This window comes from Giraffa tippelskirchi, chromosome 5, assembly GCF_054371585.1.
Source record: "Giraffa tippelskirchi isolate mGirTip1 chromosome 5, T2T-mGirTip1v1.2.pri, whole genome shotgun sequence".
Classification (NCBI taxonomy): domain Eukaryota; kingdom Metazoa; phylum Chordata; class Mammalia; order Artiodactyla; family Giraffidae; genus Giraffa; species Giraffa tippelskirchi.
This window is the reverse complement of record NC_137279.1, coordinates 32,011,503-32,028,048: the sequence shown is the minus strand read 5'-3', so window position 1 is coordinate 32,028,048 and position 16,546 is coordinate 32,011,503. Positions and strand designations below refer to the sequence as shown.

Sequence of the window (16,546 nt, the reverse complement as noted above, 5' to 3'; positions counted from 1 at the left end):
TGGTTCTGACCCAGTATAAACCTATGACCAGGTCTTAGCAATTACAGCAGGCCCTGTGTCTTTGTTTCAGTCCAGCTAGGACCCACCCCCAGCCATTTCCAAATGCTATGAACTCTGCTTTACTTGGTCTCCTATGGTCCTTAGTTACAACATGGACAGCGTGTTGCCCAGTCCTCGGTGCTGGTGTAGCCCCAAGGGCAGGGCTCTCCATCACGCCTGAAGGGGGGATTGCCCAGAGGACTCCCTGAGGTCACCATGTGGCTGTTGTGGGGGTGGAGGAGGCGGCCTCTCGCCCACGATCTCTGCAAGCATGTGATGAAAGCCCGGTTCTCCGCTGGGACGCCTGGTTGACTCGGGGTGTCGTTGGATCCAGGGTGCCCCAGGACGAGCGGGCAGCGCCATGGCCACAGACTGTGTACTTCACCTTCCAGTTCTACCGCTTCCCACCCGAGACCACACCACGGCTGCAGCTTGTGGAGCTGGCCGACGCCGGGAAGACCGGCTCTGCCTCTCTGTCGCACATTCTCGCTCAGATCCAGAAGGACGGCTCCTTTGATGCAGGTGAGCCCAGGGGTCCGGCACACACAGAATCCAGTGCTGAGCTCTGTGAATTTTATTATTTAAAACATGCTGAAAAATGAAAAACTTCAAACAAGCACAGAATCTGAGTGACTAGTGTAATGAATAATCAGTGCTCCTGCCAATCAGCTCTGATGATTGTCAACGACATCCACCCAGACCCCTCCCCAAACCAGGGCTATTTGAACTAAATCCTACACATATAATTTCATCTCCAGATGTTCCCTTATGTGTATCTAAAAAAGTAAAGTCTTTTTTAAAAAAGCCTTTTAGCTTTAACTATTAAAAAATTTTTATTATTTAGTTGAAGCATGCAGGATCTTTGATCTTCATTGCAGCATGCGTGCTAAGTCTCTTCAGTCGTGTCCAACTCTTTGCAGTCCTATGGACTGTAGCCTGCGAGGCTACTCTGCAGCATGTGGGATCTTTAGTTGAGCAATGCAAACTCTTAGTTATGGCTTGCGGGACCTAGTTCCCTGACCAGGGATTGAACCCGGGCCCCCTGCACTGGGAGCACGGAGTCTTAGATACTGGACCACCCAGGAAGTCCCTAGAGTCTTTTTTTTTGAGAAACATAAACTCAATAATATTACCCCACTCAAAAAAGAATGATGATTTAATATTAGCAAATATCTAGCCAATGTTAACATTTCCCCAATAACTTCATAAAAATTTTTAATAGTTTGTTCAAATCAAGATCTGAGGTCCATATGTTGGGAAGGTGTGCCTCTTGAGTCTCTTTCTACCTGTAGTTGTCATCACCTTCCCATCCCTGCTTTTTCATTTAAATTTTTTTGTTGAAGTCATAGAGTTGCTGGCTCCCTTAGAGCATCCCAGAGCCTGCACTTTGGTTTCAAGGCTCAGTGGTGGCTCCTGCAGTGCTCCTCTCGTCTCCATTTTTCCTGTAAATTGGAGTGAGATCTAGATGCAAGAGCAGATGCCTGCTCTTCGTATGGGGCAAAGAGTCTTTGTCACTGGTGGTGTGTCCTCATCTCTGGTGACACATGGTTACTTCTTATACTACTTCTAGAGTACTTCTTCTTTATCAGCCAGAATGCTTCCTTAAAAAGAAACTCCTCCTCATCAACTGATTGGTTACTTAGAGGTGCAATTCATATAGGGAAGCCAAAACAATGCATGTTTTCCCCTTTACTTGCTATTTTCAAAGTAACCAGACAGTTACCAGCATCCTTCAAAGATGGCTCCAATGCCTTTTTTTTTTTTCTCTCATATCATTATAAACTAGTGGATTTACACTGCAGTGGATTGGAATATACCAAATATGATGTTGTTTTTGATGCCCTGTTGCTCTGCCTCTGGCCAGTCACATGGCTCGTAAGGGACATAGCTGAGGTCTGAACCACCACTGCCTCTTGAGTAGAAAGTAACAGGTAGAGAAAGGTGTGTTAAAATGTTAAATTAAAGTAGCTTAACAACATTAACATCAGACAGAAGTGACAAGGCAAATGCATTGCTGGGAATCAAGAAACCGATTAAATAATAATTGAGAGTAATTCACTAGGAAAAATGACTCTCAATCCGTGAACTTCCAACAGACACAACCTCCAAATATGAAGGACTAGTTAATGGACTTTATAGGGAGAAGCTGACAAACCTATAATTATAGATTTTGATATATTTCTCTCAGTGAATTGATAGATAAAGCAGAAAATATTAATGATGATATTATAAAATACAGTTTAGAAAGATGGTATTATAAAACCTGTACAACCAATTTAGAGAACATACATTATTTTCAGATATACTTTATCTGATTATTCAGATAATATATAATAATATATAACATATATATTAGATAATATAATATATCAGATAATATATAATAATAATATCTGATTATTCATAGATATATGTATATTTCTTAGGTCACCAAGCAGGTATTGTCATATACGTAAATCTAATTTTACAGTACTCTTTGACCATCATACCTCAAGGTCAAAAATCATCATTCACTACCTTTCCCCTAGAAGGCTCCAAACTGCTGGATTTTTGAATTTTAAAATATACTTCTAATTTTCCCGTAGGTCAATAAAGAAATCAATATAGAGAAGGCTGTTTAAAATTAAATGAAAAAATGATATTGTACATCAAAACTAATAAGTAAAATGGCAGTTGCAGGGAAATTTGCAGCTTTAAATGCTTATATTGGGAATGAAGAAGGTATCTTTTTTAAAAATTAATTTTTAATGGAGTAGAGTTGCTTTACAATGTTGTTAGTTTCTACAGTACAGCAAAGTGAATCAGCCATACGTATACACATATCCCCTCTTTTTTGGATATCCTTCCCATTTAGGTCACAACAGATCACTGAGCCTTCTGGGGGAAAGGCAGTGAATGATTTCTGACCTTGAGGTATGACAGTCAAAGAATGATGTAAAATTAGATTAGGTATATGGCAATATTGCTTGGTGACCTAAGATGTATATACATATCAATGAATGATCGGTTTTTATATAAGACCATCTTTCTAAATAAACTCCTTATTGCCAAATTCAGACTTAAATTGAAGAAAGTAGGGAAAAGCACTAGACCATTCAGGTATGACCTAAATCAAATCCCTTAACGATTATACAGTGGAAGTGACAAATAGATTCAAAGGATTAGATCTGATAGACAGAGTGCCTGAAGAACTATGGACGAAAGTTCTTTACACTGTACAGGAGGCAGTGATCAAGACCATCCCCAAGAAAAAGAAATGCAAAACGGCAAAATGGTTGTCTGAGGAGGGCTTACAAATAGCTGAGAAAAGAAGAGAAGCGAAAAGCAAAGGAGAAAAGGAAAGATATACCCATTTGAATGCAGAGTTCCAAAGAATAGCAAGGAGAAATAAGAAAGGCGTCCTCAGTGATCAGTACAAAGAAATAGAGGAAGGCAATAGAATGGGAAAGACTAGAGATCTCTTCAAGAAAATTAGAGATACCAAGGGAACATTTCTTGCAAAGATGGGCACATAAAGGACAGAAATGGTATGGACCTAACAGAAGCAGAAGATATTAAGAAGAGGTGGCAAGAATACACAGAAGAACTATACAAAAAAGATCTTCATGACCCAGATAACCACAATGGTGTGATCACTTGCCTAGAGCCAGACATTGTGGAATGCAAAGTCAACTGGGCCTTAGGAAGCATCACCATGAACAAAGCTAGTAGAGGTGATGGAATTCCAGTTGAGCTGTTTCAAATCCTAAAAGATGATGCTGTGAAAATGCTACACTCAGTATGCCAGCAAATTTGGAAAACTTGAGAGTGGTCACAGGATTGGAAAAGGTCAGTTTTCATTCAAATCCTAAAAAATGGCAATACTAAAGAATGTTCAAACTACGGCACAATTGCAATCATCTCACATGCTAGCAAAGTAATGCTTAAAATTCTCCAGCAAGGCTTCAATAGTACGTGAACTGTGAACTTTCAGATGTTCAAACTGGATTTAGAAAAGGCAGAGGAACCAGAGATCAAATTGCCAACATCCGTTGGATTATTGAAAAAGCAAGAGAATTCCAGAAAAACATTTATTTCTGCTTTATTTGTTATGCCAAAGCCTTTGACTGGGTGGATCACAACAAACTGGAAAATTCTGAAAGAGATGGGAATACCAGACCACCTTACCTGCCTCCTGAGAAATCTGTATGCAGGTCAAGAAGCAACAGTTAGAACCGGACATGGAACAACAGACTGGTTCCAAATTGGGAAAGGAGTATGTCAAGGCTGTATATTGTCACCCTGCTTATTTAACTTCTATGCAGAGTACGTCATGGGAAATGCAGGGGTCGATGAAGCACAAGCTGGAATTAAGATTGCTGGGAGAAATATAAATAACCTCAGATATGCAGATGACACCACCCTTATGGCAGAAAGTGAACAAGAACTAAAGAGCCTCTAGATGAAATGAAAGAGGAGAGAGAAAAAGTTGGCTTAAAACTCAACATTCAAAAAATGAAGATCATTGCATCTGGTCCCATCAGTTCAGTTCAGTCGCTCAGTCGTGTCCGACTCTTTGCAACCCCATGAATTGCAGCACGCCAGGCCTCCCTGTCCATCACCAGCTCCCGGAGTCCACCCAAACCCATGTCCATCGAGTCAGTGATGCCATCCAACCATCTCATCCTCTGCCGTCCCCTTCTCCTCCTGCCCCCAATCCTTCCCAGCATTAGGGTCTTTTCCAGTGAGTCAACTCTTCACATGAGGTGGCCAAAGTATTGGAGTTTCAGTTTCAACATCAGTCCTTCCAATGAACACCCAGGACTGATCTCCTTTAGGATGGACTGGTTTGATCTCCTTGCAGTCCAAGGGACTCTCAAGAGTCTTCTCCAACACCACAGTTCAAAAGCATCAATTCTTCGGTGCTCAGCTTTCTTCACTGTCCAACTCTCATATCCATACATGACCACTGGAAAAACCATAGCCTTGACTAGACAGACCTTTATTGGCAAAGTAATGTCTCTGCTTTTAAATATGCTATCTAGGTTGGTCATAACCTTCCTTCCAAGGAGTAAGCATCTTTTAATTTCATGGCTGCGATCACCATCAGCAGTGATTTTAGAGCCCCCTAAAATAAAGTCTGACACTCTTTCCCCATCTATTTCCCATGAAGTGATGGGACCAGATGCCATGATCTTAGTTTTCTGAACGTTGAGCTTTAAGCCAACTTTTTCACTCTCCTCTTTCACTTTCATCAAGAGGCTCTTTAGTTCTTCTTCACTTTTTGCCATAAGGGCGGTGTCATCTGCATATCTGAGGTTATTGATATTTCTCCCAGCAATCTTGGTTCCAGCTTGTGTTTCTTTCAGCCCAGAATTTCTCATGATGTACTCTGCATAGAAGTTAAATAAGCAGGGTGACAATATACAGCCTTGACGTACTCCTTTTCCTATTTGGAACCAGTCTGTTGTTCCATGTCCAGTTCTAACTGTTGCTTCCTGACCTGCATACAGGTTTCTCAAGAGACAGGTCATATGGTCTGGTATTCCCATCTCTCTCAGAATTTTCCACAGTTTCATGGCAAATAGATGGGGAAACAATGGAAACAGTCAGAGACTTTATTTTCTTGAGCTACAAAATCACTGCAGATGGTGACTGCAGCCATGAAATTAAAAGACATTTGCTCCTTGGAAGAAAAGCTATGACCAACCTAGACAGCATATTAAAAAGCAGAGATATTACTTTGCCAACAAAGGTCTGTCTAGTCAAAGCTATGGGTTTTCCAGTAGTCATGTATGGATGTGAGAGTTGGACTATAGAGAAAGCTGAGCACCAAAGAATTGATGCTTGGAGTTTCTTGGGCTGCAAGGAGATCAAACCAGTCAGTCCTAAATGAAATCAGTCCTGAATATTCATTGGAAGGACTGATGCTGAAGCTGAAACTCCAATACTTTGGCTACCTGATTCAAAGAAGTGACTCATTGGAAAATATCCTGATGCTGGTAAAGATTGAAGGCGGGAGGAGAAGGGGAGGACAGAGGATGAGATGGTTGGATTGCATCACCGACTTGATGCTCATGAGTCTGAGCAAGCTCCGGGAGTTGGTGACAGACAGGGAAGCCTGTCGTGCTGCAGTCCATGGGGTTGCAAAGAGTCAGACATGACTGAGCGACTGAACTAAATTGTTCAGCTCAGGAAGTTTGGTGGGAAAAAAAAAAGAAAAACAGAACAAACCCAATAAAAGTAGTAGGAAAGAAATTTTAAAATGAGTATAAATGGTTGGAAAACAAAGAAGTAGTGGGAAGGATCTGCCAGATTGTTAGGTGCTAGGGCTCATGGGTACACAGGTGATGCTCTGTTCCCTTGGCCAAGGTCAGCATCAGTGGAGAGCGGCAGAGCAGGCGTGGGCGTGGGGGTAGTCTGAAGCCAGGCTTGCTGAGCCGCCATCAGGTGGGTGGCAGGGAGAGGTCAGGCTGGCAGCCACAGTCAGCCTTGATCCTTGGGGCAGAGCTGCCACCCTGGTTTGCCTGTGGACCACATCCTTTCTTTCTGTGGATAAATCTGAAAAGAACAGGCAGGGGAAAGGGTGAGCAGCTCGGGTCCTGTCCTGTCTGCCAAACCCACTAGTCCGTGAGCTAATTTTGCTGTGGGGAGGGCATGTGCTGGGCAGAGGGTAGGCACAGGAGGCCCCTCTGTGGAGAGGTGGGGCTGGGGAAGGATGGGCTCCTGCAACCTTCTTGCATTTTGTTCTCTCTACCCCCTGAGCTTAACCGTTGAGAGTATGGTCAGTGGGGGTGTGGCCTTCCTTGCGGGACCAATCACCATAGGGGAGGTTTCCCAGCCTCCCTGGCACCACTTCTTTCAAACCAACCATCTTTCCTTTGCCCATCCTCCGGTACCAGTGGTGGATAGTTTATAGCTTATGTCCTCAGAAGGCTTGAAATGGACCAGAATAATGCATAGATTTCAAGGCTCCTCTGCACCCGTTGCTGAGAATTCATTCCCTATTTCCCATTCTAAGTTCTTTCCAGTCCCTTGATCCAGTTTAACTCATCAGAGGTTCTGCTGTGAGGTTAAATGATAGCCTGAAGATAATTCAATAAAAAAGGCCAACCACTTAGAGGTGTTCCTGATTTGACTATAAACCCCTTTCCATTAGGAATTGCCCAGAGAGAAATTAGTCCAAAAATTAAATTTCCCTGCAAGTGGAAGTCCAAAGAAATTAAACTCCAAAATCAAATTTTTCTTGTCAGGGTGAATTAAAATTCAAAGTCTAAAATTCTTAAAGTCCAGAAAGGCTTTACAATTTCTTACACAGCTGAGTCTCGGTGAAAGATGCCTCTGACTGGGCAGATCTGGGCTTCTTCCTTCAGCAGCTTAAACTCAGGGGTCCTCTGTGGATGGCCCTCGAGGCTTCAGAAGTTGTACTGGTTCAGCACCAGCGCTTTCACGGCCCTCACTTAAGACATGTTTTCTTTTGTTGTTGAAATATTGGGTTGGTCCAAGAGTTTGTTCAGATTTTTTTCACCAGATGTTATGGAAAAAGTTATGGCACTTTTTGGCCAACGTAATATAGCATGCCTACAACAAAGTGCACTGTTCCATGGATTTTATAAAATTGATAGATTTTATTCATCAGAACAGTTTTAGATTTATAGAGAAAGTGAGAAGATGGTCAGGATTTCCCATATACTTCCTGTCCCCATCAGTTCAGTTTAGTTCAGTTGCTCAGTTGTGTCTGACTCTTTGCAACCCCATTGACTGCAGCACCCCAGGCTTCCCTGTTCATCACCAATTCCTGAAGCTTGCTCAAACTTATGTCCATCGAGTTGGTGATGCCATCAAACCATTTCATCCTCTGTCATCCCCTTCTCCTGCCTTCAATCTTTCCCAGCATCGGGGTCTTTTCCAATGAGTCAGTTCTTCACTTCAGGTGGCCAAAGTGTTGGAATTTCAGCTTCAGCATCAGTCCTTCCAATGAATATTTAGGACTGATTTCCTTTAGGGTTGACTGGTTTGATCTTGCTGTCCAAAGCACTCTCTTCAGTATTCTCCAACACCACAGTTCAAAGCATTATTTTTTCAGCGCTCAGCTTTCTTAATGGTCCATCTCTCACATCTATACATGACTGCTGGAAAAACTATAGCTTTGACTAGATGGAACTTTGTCAGCTTTTGTAATGTCTCTGCTTTTTAATATGCTGTCTAGGTTGGTCATAGTTTTTCTTCCCAGGAGGAAGCATCTTTTAATTTCATGGCTGTAGTCACCATCTGCAGTGATTTTGGAGCCCCCCAAAATAAAGGCTGTCACTGTTTCCATGGTTTCCCCATCTATTTGCCATGAAATGATCCTGAGCCTGCCCCATAGTCTCCCCCATTAGTATTATCTTATGTTAATGTGGTACCTTTGTTATAATTGATGAACCAATATTGATACACTGTTGCTAACTGAAGCTCATAGTTTACCTTAAGGTTTACTCTTGGTGTTGTACATTCTATGGTTTATGACAAATGTATATATCCACTGTTATCATATCAACCAGGGTGATTTCACTGCCTGAAACCTCCTGGGTGCTCCACCCTGTCTGCTCCTGATTCTTTTATTGTCTCCATAGTTGTGCCTTTTCCAGGATATCATACAGGTGAAACTATATAGCATATACTTTTTCAGATGGCTTCTTTTGCTAAGTAATACACATTCAAGGTTCTTCCACATCTTTTTTGTGGCTTGATAGCTCATTTATTTTCAGCACTGAATAATACTCTGTGGTCTGGATGTACCTCAGTTTATTTATCCATTCATCTACTGAAAGGTGTCTTGGTTGCTTCCGGTTTTTGGCAATCATGGACAAAACTGCTATACAGTAAATCCCCTACATACAAAACACAAACAAGTTCCATTCTGAGACCGCAGTCCAACAGAATTATCCTAGTTACCCAACCAACACAATCAGCTGTACAGTACTCTACTATAATAGGTTTATAATACTTTTCACACAATTAATACATAAAAAACAAATTAATACATAAAAAACAAACATAAAAAAATCAAGAAGACATTTTAAATCTACAATACAGTGCAATAGTACAGCACAGCAGCTGGCACACGGGCTGGCATCAAGTGAAGAGTCAAGAAGAGTTACTGACTGGAGGAGGGAGAGGAGGTGAGAGACAGTAGAGCTGAAGGAGCGTCAGCAGTAGGAGACAGAGGGCAAGCTGCAATTTCACTCACGCCTGACATAGATGGAACACACGTTCACATCTTTGAAAGTTTGCAACTTGAAGGTGCATATGTAGGTGACCTACTGTAAACATTTCTGTTCAGGATTTTGTGTGGACAAACATTTTTAACTCATTTGGGTAAATACCTTGGAGCCCAATTGATGCATCATATGGGCTTCCCTTGTGACTCAGATGTTAAAGAATCTGCCTGCAATGTGGGAGACCTGGGTTTGATCCCTGGGTTGGGAAGATACCCTGAAGAAGGGAATGGCCACCCATTCCAGTATTCTTGCCTGGAAAGTTCCATGGACAGAGGAGCCTAGTGGGAAAGATAAACCCATTTGAATGCAGAGTTCCAAAGAATAGCAAGGAGAGATAAGAAAGCCTCCTCAGTGATCAATGCAAAGAAATAGAGGAAAGCAATAGAATGGGAAAGACTAGAGATCTCTTCAAGAAAATTAAAGATACCAAGGGAACATTTCATACAAAGATAGGCACAATAAAGGACAGAAACAGTATGGACCTAACAGAAGCAGAAGATATTAAGAAGAGGTGGCAAGAATACACAGAAGAACTATACAAACAAGATCTTCATGACCCAGATAACCACGATGGTGTGATCACTCGCCTAGAGGCAGACATCCTGGAATGTGAAGTCAAGTGGGTCTTAGGATGCATCACTATGAACAAAGCTAGTGGAGGTGATGGAATTCCAGTTGAGCTATTTCATATCTGAAAGATGATGGTATGAAAGTGCTGCACTCAATATGCCAGCAAATTCGGAAAACTCAGCAGTGGCCACGGGAGTGGAAAAGGTCAGTTTTCATTCCAATCCCAAAGAAAGGCAATGCCAAATAATGTTCAAACTACAGCACAATTGCACTCATCTCACATGCTAGCAAAGTAATGCTCAAAATTCTCCAAGCGAGGTTTCAACAGTTTGTGAACTGTTCAAGCTGGGTTTAGAAAAGGCAGAGGAACCAGAGATCAAACTGCCAGCATCTGTTGGGTTATCGAAAAAGCAAGAGAATTCCAGAAAAACATCTACTTCTGCTTTATTGACTACACCAAAGCCTTTGACTGTGGATCACAACAAACTGTGGAAAATTCTTCAAGAGATGGGAATATCAGACCTCCTTACCTGCCTCCTGAGAAATCTGTATGCAGGTAAAGAAGCAACAGTTAGAACCGGACATGGAACAACACCTGGTTCCAAATTGGGAAAGGAGTATGTCAAGGCTGTATATTGTCACCCTGCTTATTTAACTTCTATGCAGAGTACGTCATAGGAAATGCAGGGCTTGATGAAGCACAAGCTGGAATCAAGATTGCTTGGAGAAATATCAATAACCTCATGTATGCAGATGACACCACCCTTATGACAGAAAGCGAAGAGGAACTAAAGAGCCTCTTGATGAAAGTGAAAGAGGAGAGTGAAAAAGTTGGCTTAAAACTCAATGTTCAAAAAACAAAGATCATGGCATCTGGTCCCATCACTTCATGGGAAATAGATGGGGAAACAGTGGAAACAGTGACAGACATTATTTTGGGGGGCTCCAAAATCACTGCAGATGGTGACTGCAGCCATGAAATTAAAAGACATTTGCTCCTTGGAAGAAAAGCTATGACCAACCTAGACAGAATATTAAAAAGCAGAGACATTACTTTGCCAACAAAGGTCTGTCTAGTCAAAGCTATGATTTTCCCACTAGTCATGTAGGGATGTGAGAGTTGTACCATAAAGAAGGCTGAATGCTGAAAAATTGATGCTTTTGAACTGTGGTGTTGGAGAAGACTCTTGAGAGTCCCTTGGACTGCAAGGAGATCAAACTAGTCCATCCTAAAGGAAATCAGTCCTGAATATTCATTGGAAGGACTGATGTTGAAGCTGAAACTCCAATACTTTGGCCACCTCATGCGAAGAAGTGACTCATTGGAAAAGACTCTGATACTAAGAAAGATCGAAGGCAAAAGGAGAAGGGGTTAGCAGAGGATGAGATACTTGAATGGCATCACTGACTCAATGGACATGAATCTGAGCAGCCTCTGGGAGATAGTGAAGGACAGAAGAGCCTGGCATGCTGCAGTCCATGGGGTTGCAGAGAGCCGGACACGACTTAGCGACTGAACAACAAGGGTAGCTGCTGTTCTGAGTTCTATCATTCTAGATCAGTTTTATCAGTTTTTTGAACTGAAAGAGGAGCATATTGTATGTACCCTTGGAATCTAACTTCTTTCACTGAGCCTCATATCTTAGATTCATTCATGTTGCTGTATGTAGCAGTAGCTTATCTGTGGTCTTGGCTGTATAGAAACACATCAATGGAATATTCCACAGGGTTTACCCATTCTGCTGTTCACAGTCTGTTGAATCATTTCCAGGTTTTGGCTGTTTTGAATACTACTACTATGAACATTTGTAAAAACTGTGAAGTTACCAGCACAAGTCTAGGTAACATCCATCATCAAACATATGAATCATAAAATTCTTTTAATCCTTGTTTGAGAACTTTTACGATATACTCTCTCAGCAACTTTCAAATGCGCAATATTGTGTTATTAACTATAGTCACCATGATGTACATTGCATCCCCACGAGTTACTTATTTTATACCTTGAAGTTTGTACCTTTTGACCCCTTCACCCATTTCACCTACCCGCTCCCCCCCCCAACCCCACTACCTCTTGCAACTACCAGTCTGTTCTCTGTATTTAACAAGCCTGATTTTTTTTTTTTTTAAAGATTTCACATATAAGTGAGATCATAGGGTATATGTCCCTAACTTGCATCTCTTGCATCTCCTGAATTGGCAGGGGGATTCTTTACCACTAACACCACTTGGGAAGCCCCTGATCCATCCACATTGTTGTAAATGACAAAATTGCCTTCTTTTTAATGGCTGAATAATATTTCACATATATACATGCATGTTTTCTTTCTTTTGAAGCATTTATTTGTTTATTTGGCAGCATTGGGTCTCTTCACTGAGGTGCACAGGTTGTTCCCCAGTTGTGATGTGGGCTGCAGAGCACATAGGCTGAGTAGTTGTGTTGCTTGGGCTTAGTTGCCCTGTGGCATGTGAGATCTTAGCTGCCTGACCAGGGCTCGAATCCACATGCCCTGCACTGGAAGGTGGATTCTTAGCCACTGGACCACCAGGGAAGTCCCCACACTACATTTTCTTTATCTGTTCATCCACAGATGGACACTTAGGTTTCTTCCACATCTTGGCTATTGTAAATAATGCTACAGTGAACATGAGGCTGCAGAATATTTTCGAGTTAGTTTTTTTTTTTTTTTTTCTTTATTTTCTTTGGTTAAATACCCAAGAGTGGGACTTCTGGTTCATATGGTAATTCTATTTTAAAGTTTTTTGAGGAACCTCCACACAGCTTTCATAGTAGGTGCGCCAAGTTACATTCCCAGCAATGGTAGATGAGGGTTCCCTTTTCTCCACGCCCTCTCCAGTACCGGCTGTCTCTTGCTTTTAATAATGCATGATCATTCTTTTGGTGCATCTGCATTGTTCTGTGCCTGGGACTGAAGTCGCTGGGTCTCCAGCAGCACAGGTCTAGCTTTGGTGGGTTCCCCGAGAAGCTTACACACCCACTGGAGTAGATGCCATGTCTGAACCGCCTGTGTCCTTCCGATTGTGGAGTATGTGTGGTTCTGTTTGTCTCTTTCATGGTCCTGGTGGGTGCCGGCATCTCCCTGTGTGCAGCCTACTGGATGACTGATGACCTTCCATACACCATCACCTTAGGCTGATCCTCTTTTGAAGTGCTTTGCCCACTTTTCATTATGCTGTCTGTTTTTCAGTTTGTAGGTGTTATGTGTATATCCTTCTTGAGATGTTACAAATAGCTACTCCCACTCTGTGCCTTGCCTTTGATCCTGTTAATGGTGTCTTTTGGTTAACAGTAGTTTTCCATTAAGTTCAGTTTATCAGTCTTTTCCTTAATGTATAGATTTCCTAAGCTGTGGGCTTCCCAGGTGGTGCTAGTGGTAAAGAATCTACCTGTCAATGCAGAAAACACAAGAGTTATCGGTTCAATCCCTGTGCTGGAAAGATCCCCTGGAGAAGGAAATGGCAGCCCACTCCAGTATTCTTGCCTGGAAAAGTCCATGGACAGAGAAGCCTGGCATGCTACAGTCCATGGGGTCACAAGAGGCACAAGTCTATGGGGACATGACTGAGCACACAGTACACCTAAGCTGCACTCCAAAATGAGTCTGTCTACACAGAGTTTTGAAGATACACTCTGTGTTGTCTTCTTGAAGACTTTTTTTATATTCACATCTAGAATCCATCTGGAATTGATTTTGTGTATCCCATGAGGTGGGGGTGGAGGTTTGTGACCTTCATAAAGATTCCAGAGAGTTAATAGGACATAAAAGGTTTTAAAAAACACTGACTCCATACCCACCAAGCTTGAAAAGTGAGTCATTCCTCAACCTTGAATAGTTGTCTTAAGCAAAATGATGTTCCCAGGATCCAAAGTTTGGTTTTGCCAAAGACGGAAGTGGAGATTCAGGGGTTAATGAGGGCAGAGGGACAAAGCCTTGATCTCAGCTCCACCACACAACTGCCCTTTCTTGGTAGCTGGACCCGCTTACGGAAAGCAACATCTGAGACGTTGTTGTCTCCGGGCAAAGACTGGACGTTTACAGTCTTGGCAGCCCTGACCGCTGGTTCTCATGGAGGGCACCGCTTCCTCTCTAGGTCTGAGTCCTGGTCTCTAGAGTCCACGACGTGGTTCCTATGCTCCCTAGTGGGCAGCCCTCAGCAGGCTCGTGAGGTCCTGTAGTAGGAATCACAGCTTATGGAACCTGGGGCCCGTGGGCCTGGCAGCCACCTCTACCACACTATTCATTGTTGTACGTTGTGAGAAGAATTTCTTTTTGTTTCTCCTTTTTCTTCACGAGTGGAGTGTGCCTCTGGAGTTTCCTCTCTTACTACCGTCCCCTCTCCTTTCAGGAAGGTTCCCTCGAGTCCGTGGCCATTTTGTCTGCCTGCGTTGGCCCTTGTCCTTCCACACCACGTGCATGGGACTCTCTTTGCTTGTTACTCCCCTTGCTTCTTTGTCCAGGCTGTTGTCCTCCTAACCCGCTTCTCTCTGGGCTGTTGTCTCTCTAACCTGCTTCTCTCAGTGTTTTCATCTAGTGGAATCTTCCTTAGTGTGAGGGCTGGAGTCTGGGTCAGCCAAGAGCACCCTTTGTTCTAAAGAACTCACATCCATCTTCCTATCCCTGGGTTATCACGGGCGGGAGGCATCTCCCACCAGACCAGTGTCTGGGTCTGGACCCTCTAGCACCGCCTTACTCTCCTCTTCCTTGCTGAGAGTGTGGACCCTTTGACCCCCTTCTGCCATCTCCTGCCTTCTTTTCTCTGCTTCCTTCAAGAGTCCTAATCCTGTGTCCCCACCTACAGAAGTTGCATCAGTGCATTTGGGAACACCTGCTTTATCTATGTGTTCATTCCCTCTCCCCCGCCACACCAAATCAGTTGAAAGTAAAGTGCAGGCATGATGACACTACCTTTAAATAAATACAGTGATTGGCATTACTTAAAAATAAGGATGCCCTTTTCTGTGCACACAGTTCTATCTTAAGATGATAAGAATTTCATAGTCAAAATTTCCCATTTCCCCTCTTACGTCCATTATAGCTGTTTTTTGCTCTGACATCCAGTTCAGCGAGTTGAAGTGAAAGTTGTTCAGTCACGTCCGACTCTTTGCGACCCCGTGGATATACGGTCCATGGAATTCTCCAGACTGGAATACTGGAGTGGGTAGCCTTTCCCTTCTCCAAGGGATCTTCCCAACTAAGGGATTGAACCCAGGTCTCCTGCATCGCAGGCGGATTCTCTACAAGCTGAGCCACCAGGGAAGCCCAACATCCAGTCCAGGTCCATGTATTATTTGCAATCATTTCTTTGGTCTCTTTGCATCGAGGCTTGTCCCCTGCATTCTTTGTCTGATGACGGTGCCTTTTTGAAGAGACCAAGCGAGTCGTAGAATGTCCCGTGTTCCGTGTGTGTCTGATAGTTTCTGCACCTAGTTGTCGACCTCCTTTGTCCCCAGCAGTTCTTGTCCACTGGCTGGGTGAGGGCTGAAGGCTCCGTCCCTTTTTAGATTTTGGCGTGAACACGTCATTGTTGAAGTCTTGTGCTGCGTGTGCATCCCATCGAAGACACCAAGCTCAGTCTGTGTCACTGTGGGAGTACTTATGTGAGCACTTCCTTGGGGCACCCGCGCCCCAGATGTCTTCAGTGGGAAGAGGGAGGCGCTTCCATTTGCACTTGGAAGATTTCTTGGGGGCTGTTCTTTGGTTCCTTGTGAATATTTGACCCCAACAGCCCCTTTTCCTGCTGTGGTAACATCCTCGGCTGTGCTTTGCCTGAATCGGCTATTTAATGAAATTTTCCAAAGGGCTTACCTGGTGGCTCAGATGGTAAAGAATCTGCCTGCAATGCAGGAGACCTGGGTTTGATCCCTGAGTCAGGAAGATCCCCTGGAGAAAGGAATGGCTACCCACTCCAGTATTCTTGCCTGGAGAATTCCATGGACAGAGGAGCCTGACGGGCTACAGTCCGGGGACAAGCGTTGCAAAGTGTTGGACAAGACCAAGCAACTAACACTTTCACTTTCGAAATGGTAATTCTTCTAATGCTAGCATTTGGTCTCCCTTTATTAGCTGACATTCTTCTATAAAGAGAGACTTTCTTTCATCAGCTAATGGTGAACTACATCTATATCCTCCAAAAAAGACAGAACAAATGTTTAATACTTTCCCTTTAATTTCTAATTTTCAGAGTAAGAACTTACTGTAACAGTTACTCCAATAGTGACAGTTGAGGTTTTATATGTCTGGCTCTTTGTTTCATCTTTGGGGTAGCACTCAGATCTCTCAGATGTTTAGTTATTCATTATTGCTAGTTTCTGATGCACTAATTTCCCCTCATTTGGCCAGTGGTAGCCCTTACGGTTGGCCTGGGTCTTTTGACACACTCTGGTTGGACTTGGCTGGGGTCTCGCTTTCTGGAGCAAAAGTCTCCCGTTCCCTGGGTCTCCTGTTTCTCCTGGGAGCCTGGCGCCCACACTGTGAGTGCTTGCTAGATAGAGGCCATGACCCAGATGCTTTTGATCTGGATCTCAACTGCTTCCAGGCCTTTCCTTGGGCAGAGTTGAGGCATATATTAAAACATGACTTCACTTTGATATTTATAATTCATTTTTGGAAGTTTTTCCTTAAAATATTTTATTTGTATCTCTTTCCTCTTAATGTGAGTACAAACAATCTATG

At 43.1% G+C, this 16,546-nt stretch overlaps 1 protein-coding gene across 5 annotated transcripts in view; it reads left to right on the top strand.

Moving 5' to 3' along the window:
• Window positions 1-16,546, top strand: part of NPHP4 (nephrocystin 4) — a 133,262-nt gene that overhangs the window by 85,489 nt on the left and 31,227 nt on the right. For all 5 annotated transcript variants that reach the window (XR_014053643.1, XR_014053642.1, XM_081490312.1 and 2 more), the window contains one exon: window positions 374-561. Coding sequence is in view for 3 of the 5 variants with exons in the window: in XM_081490312.1 (XP_081346438.1) it covers window positions 374-561 (188 nt within the window). In the remaining 2 variants the exon portion in view is untranslated. The remainder of the gene's footprint in view (window positions 1-373; window positions 562-16,546) is intronic.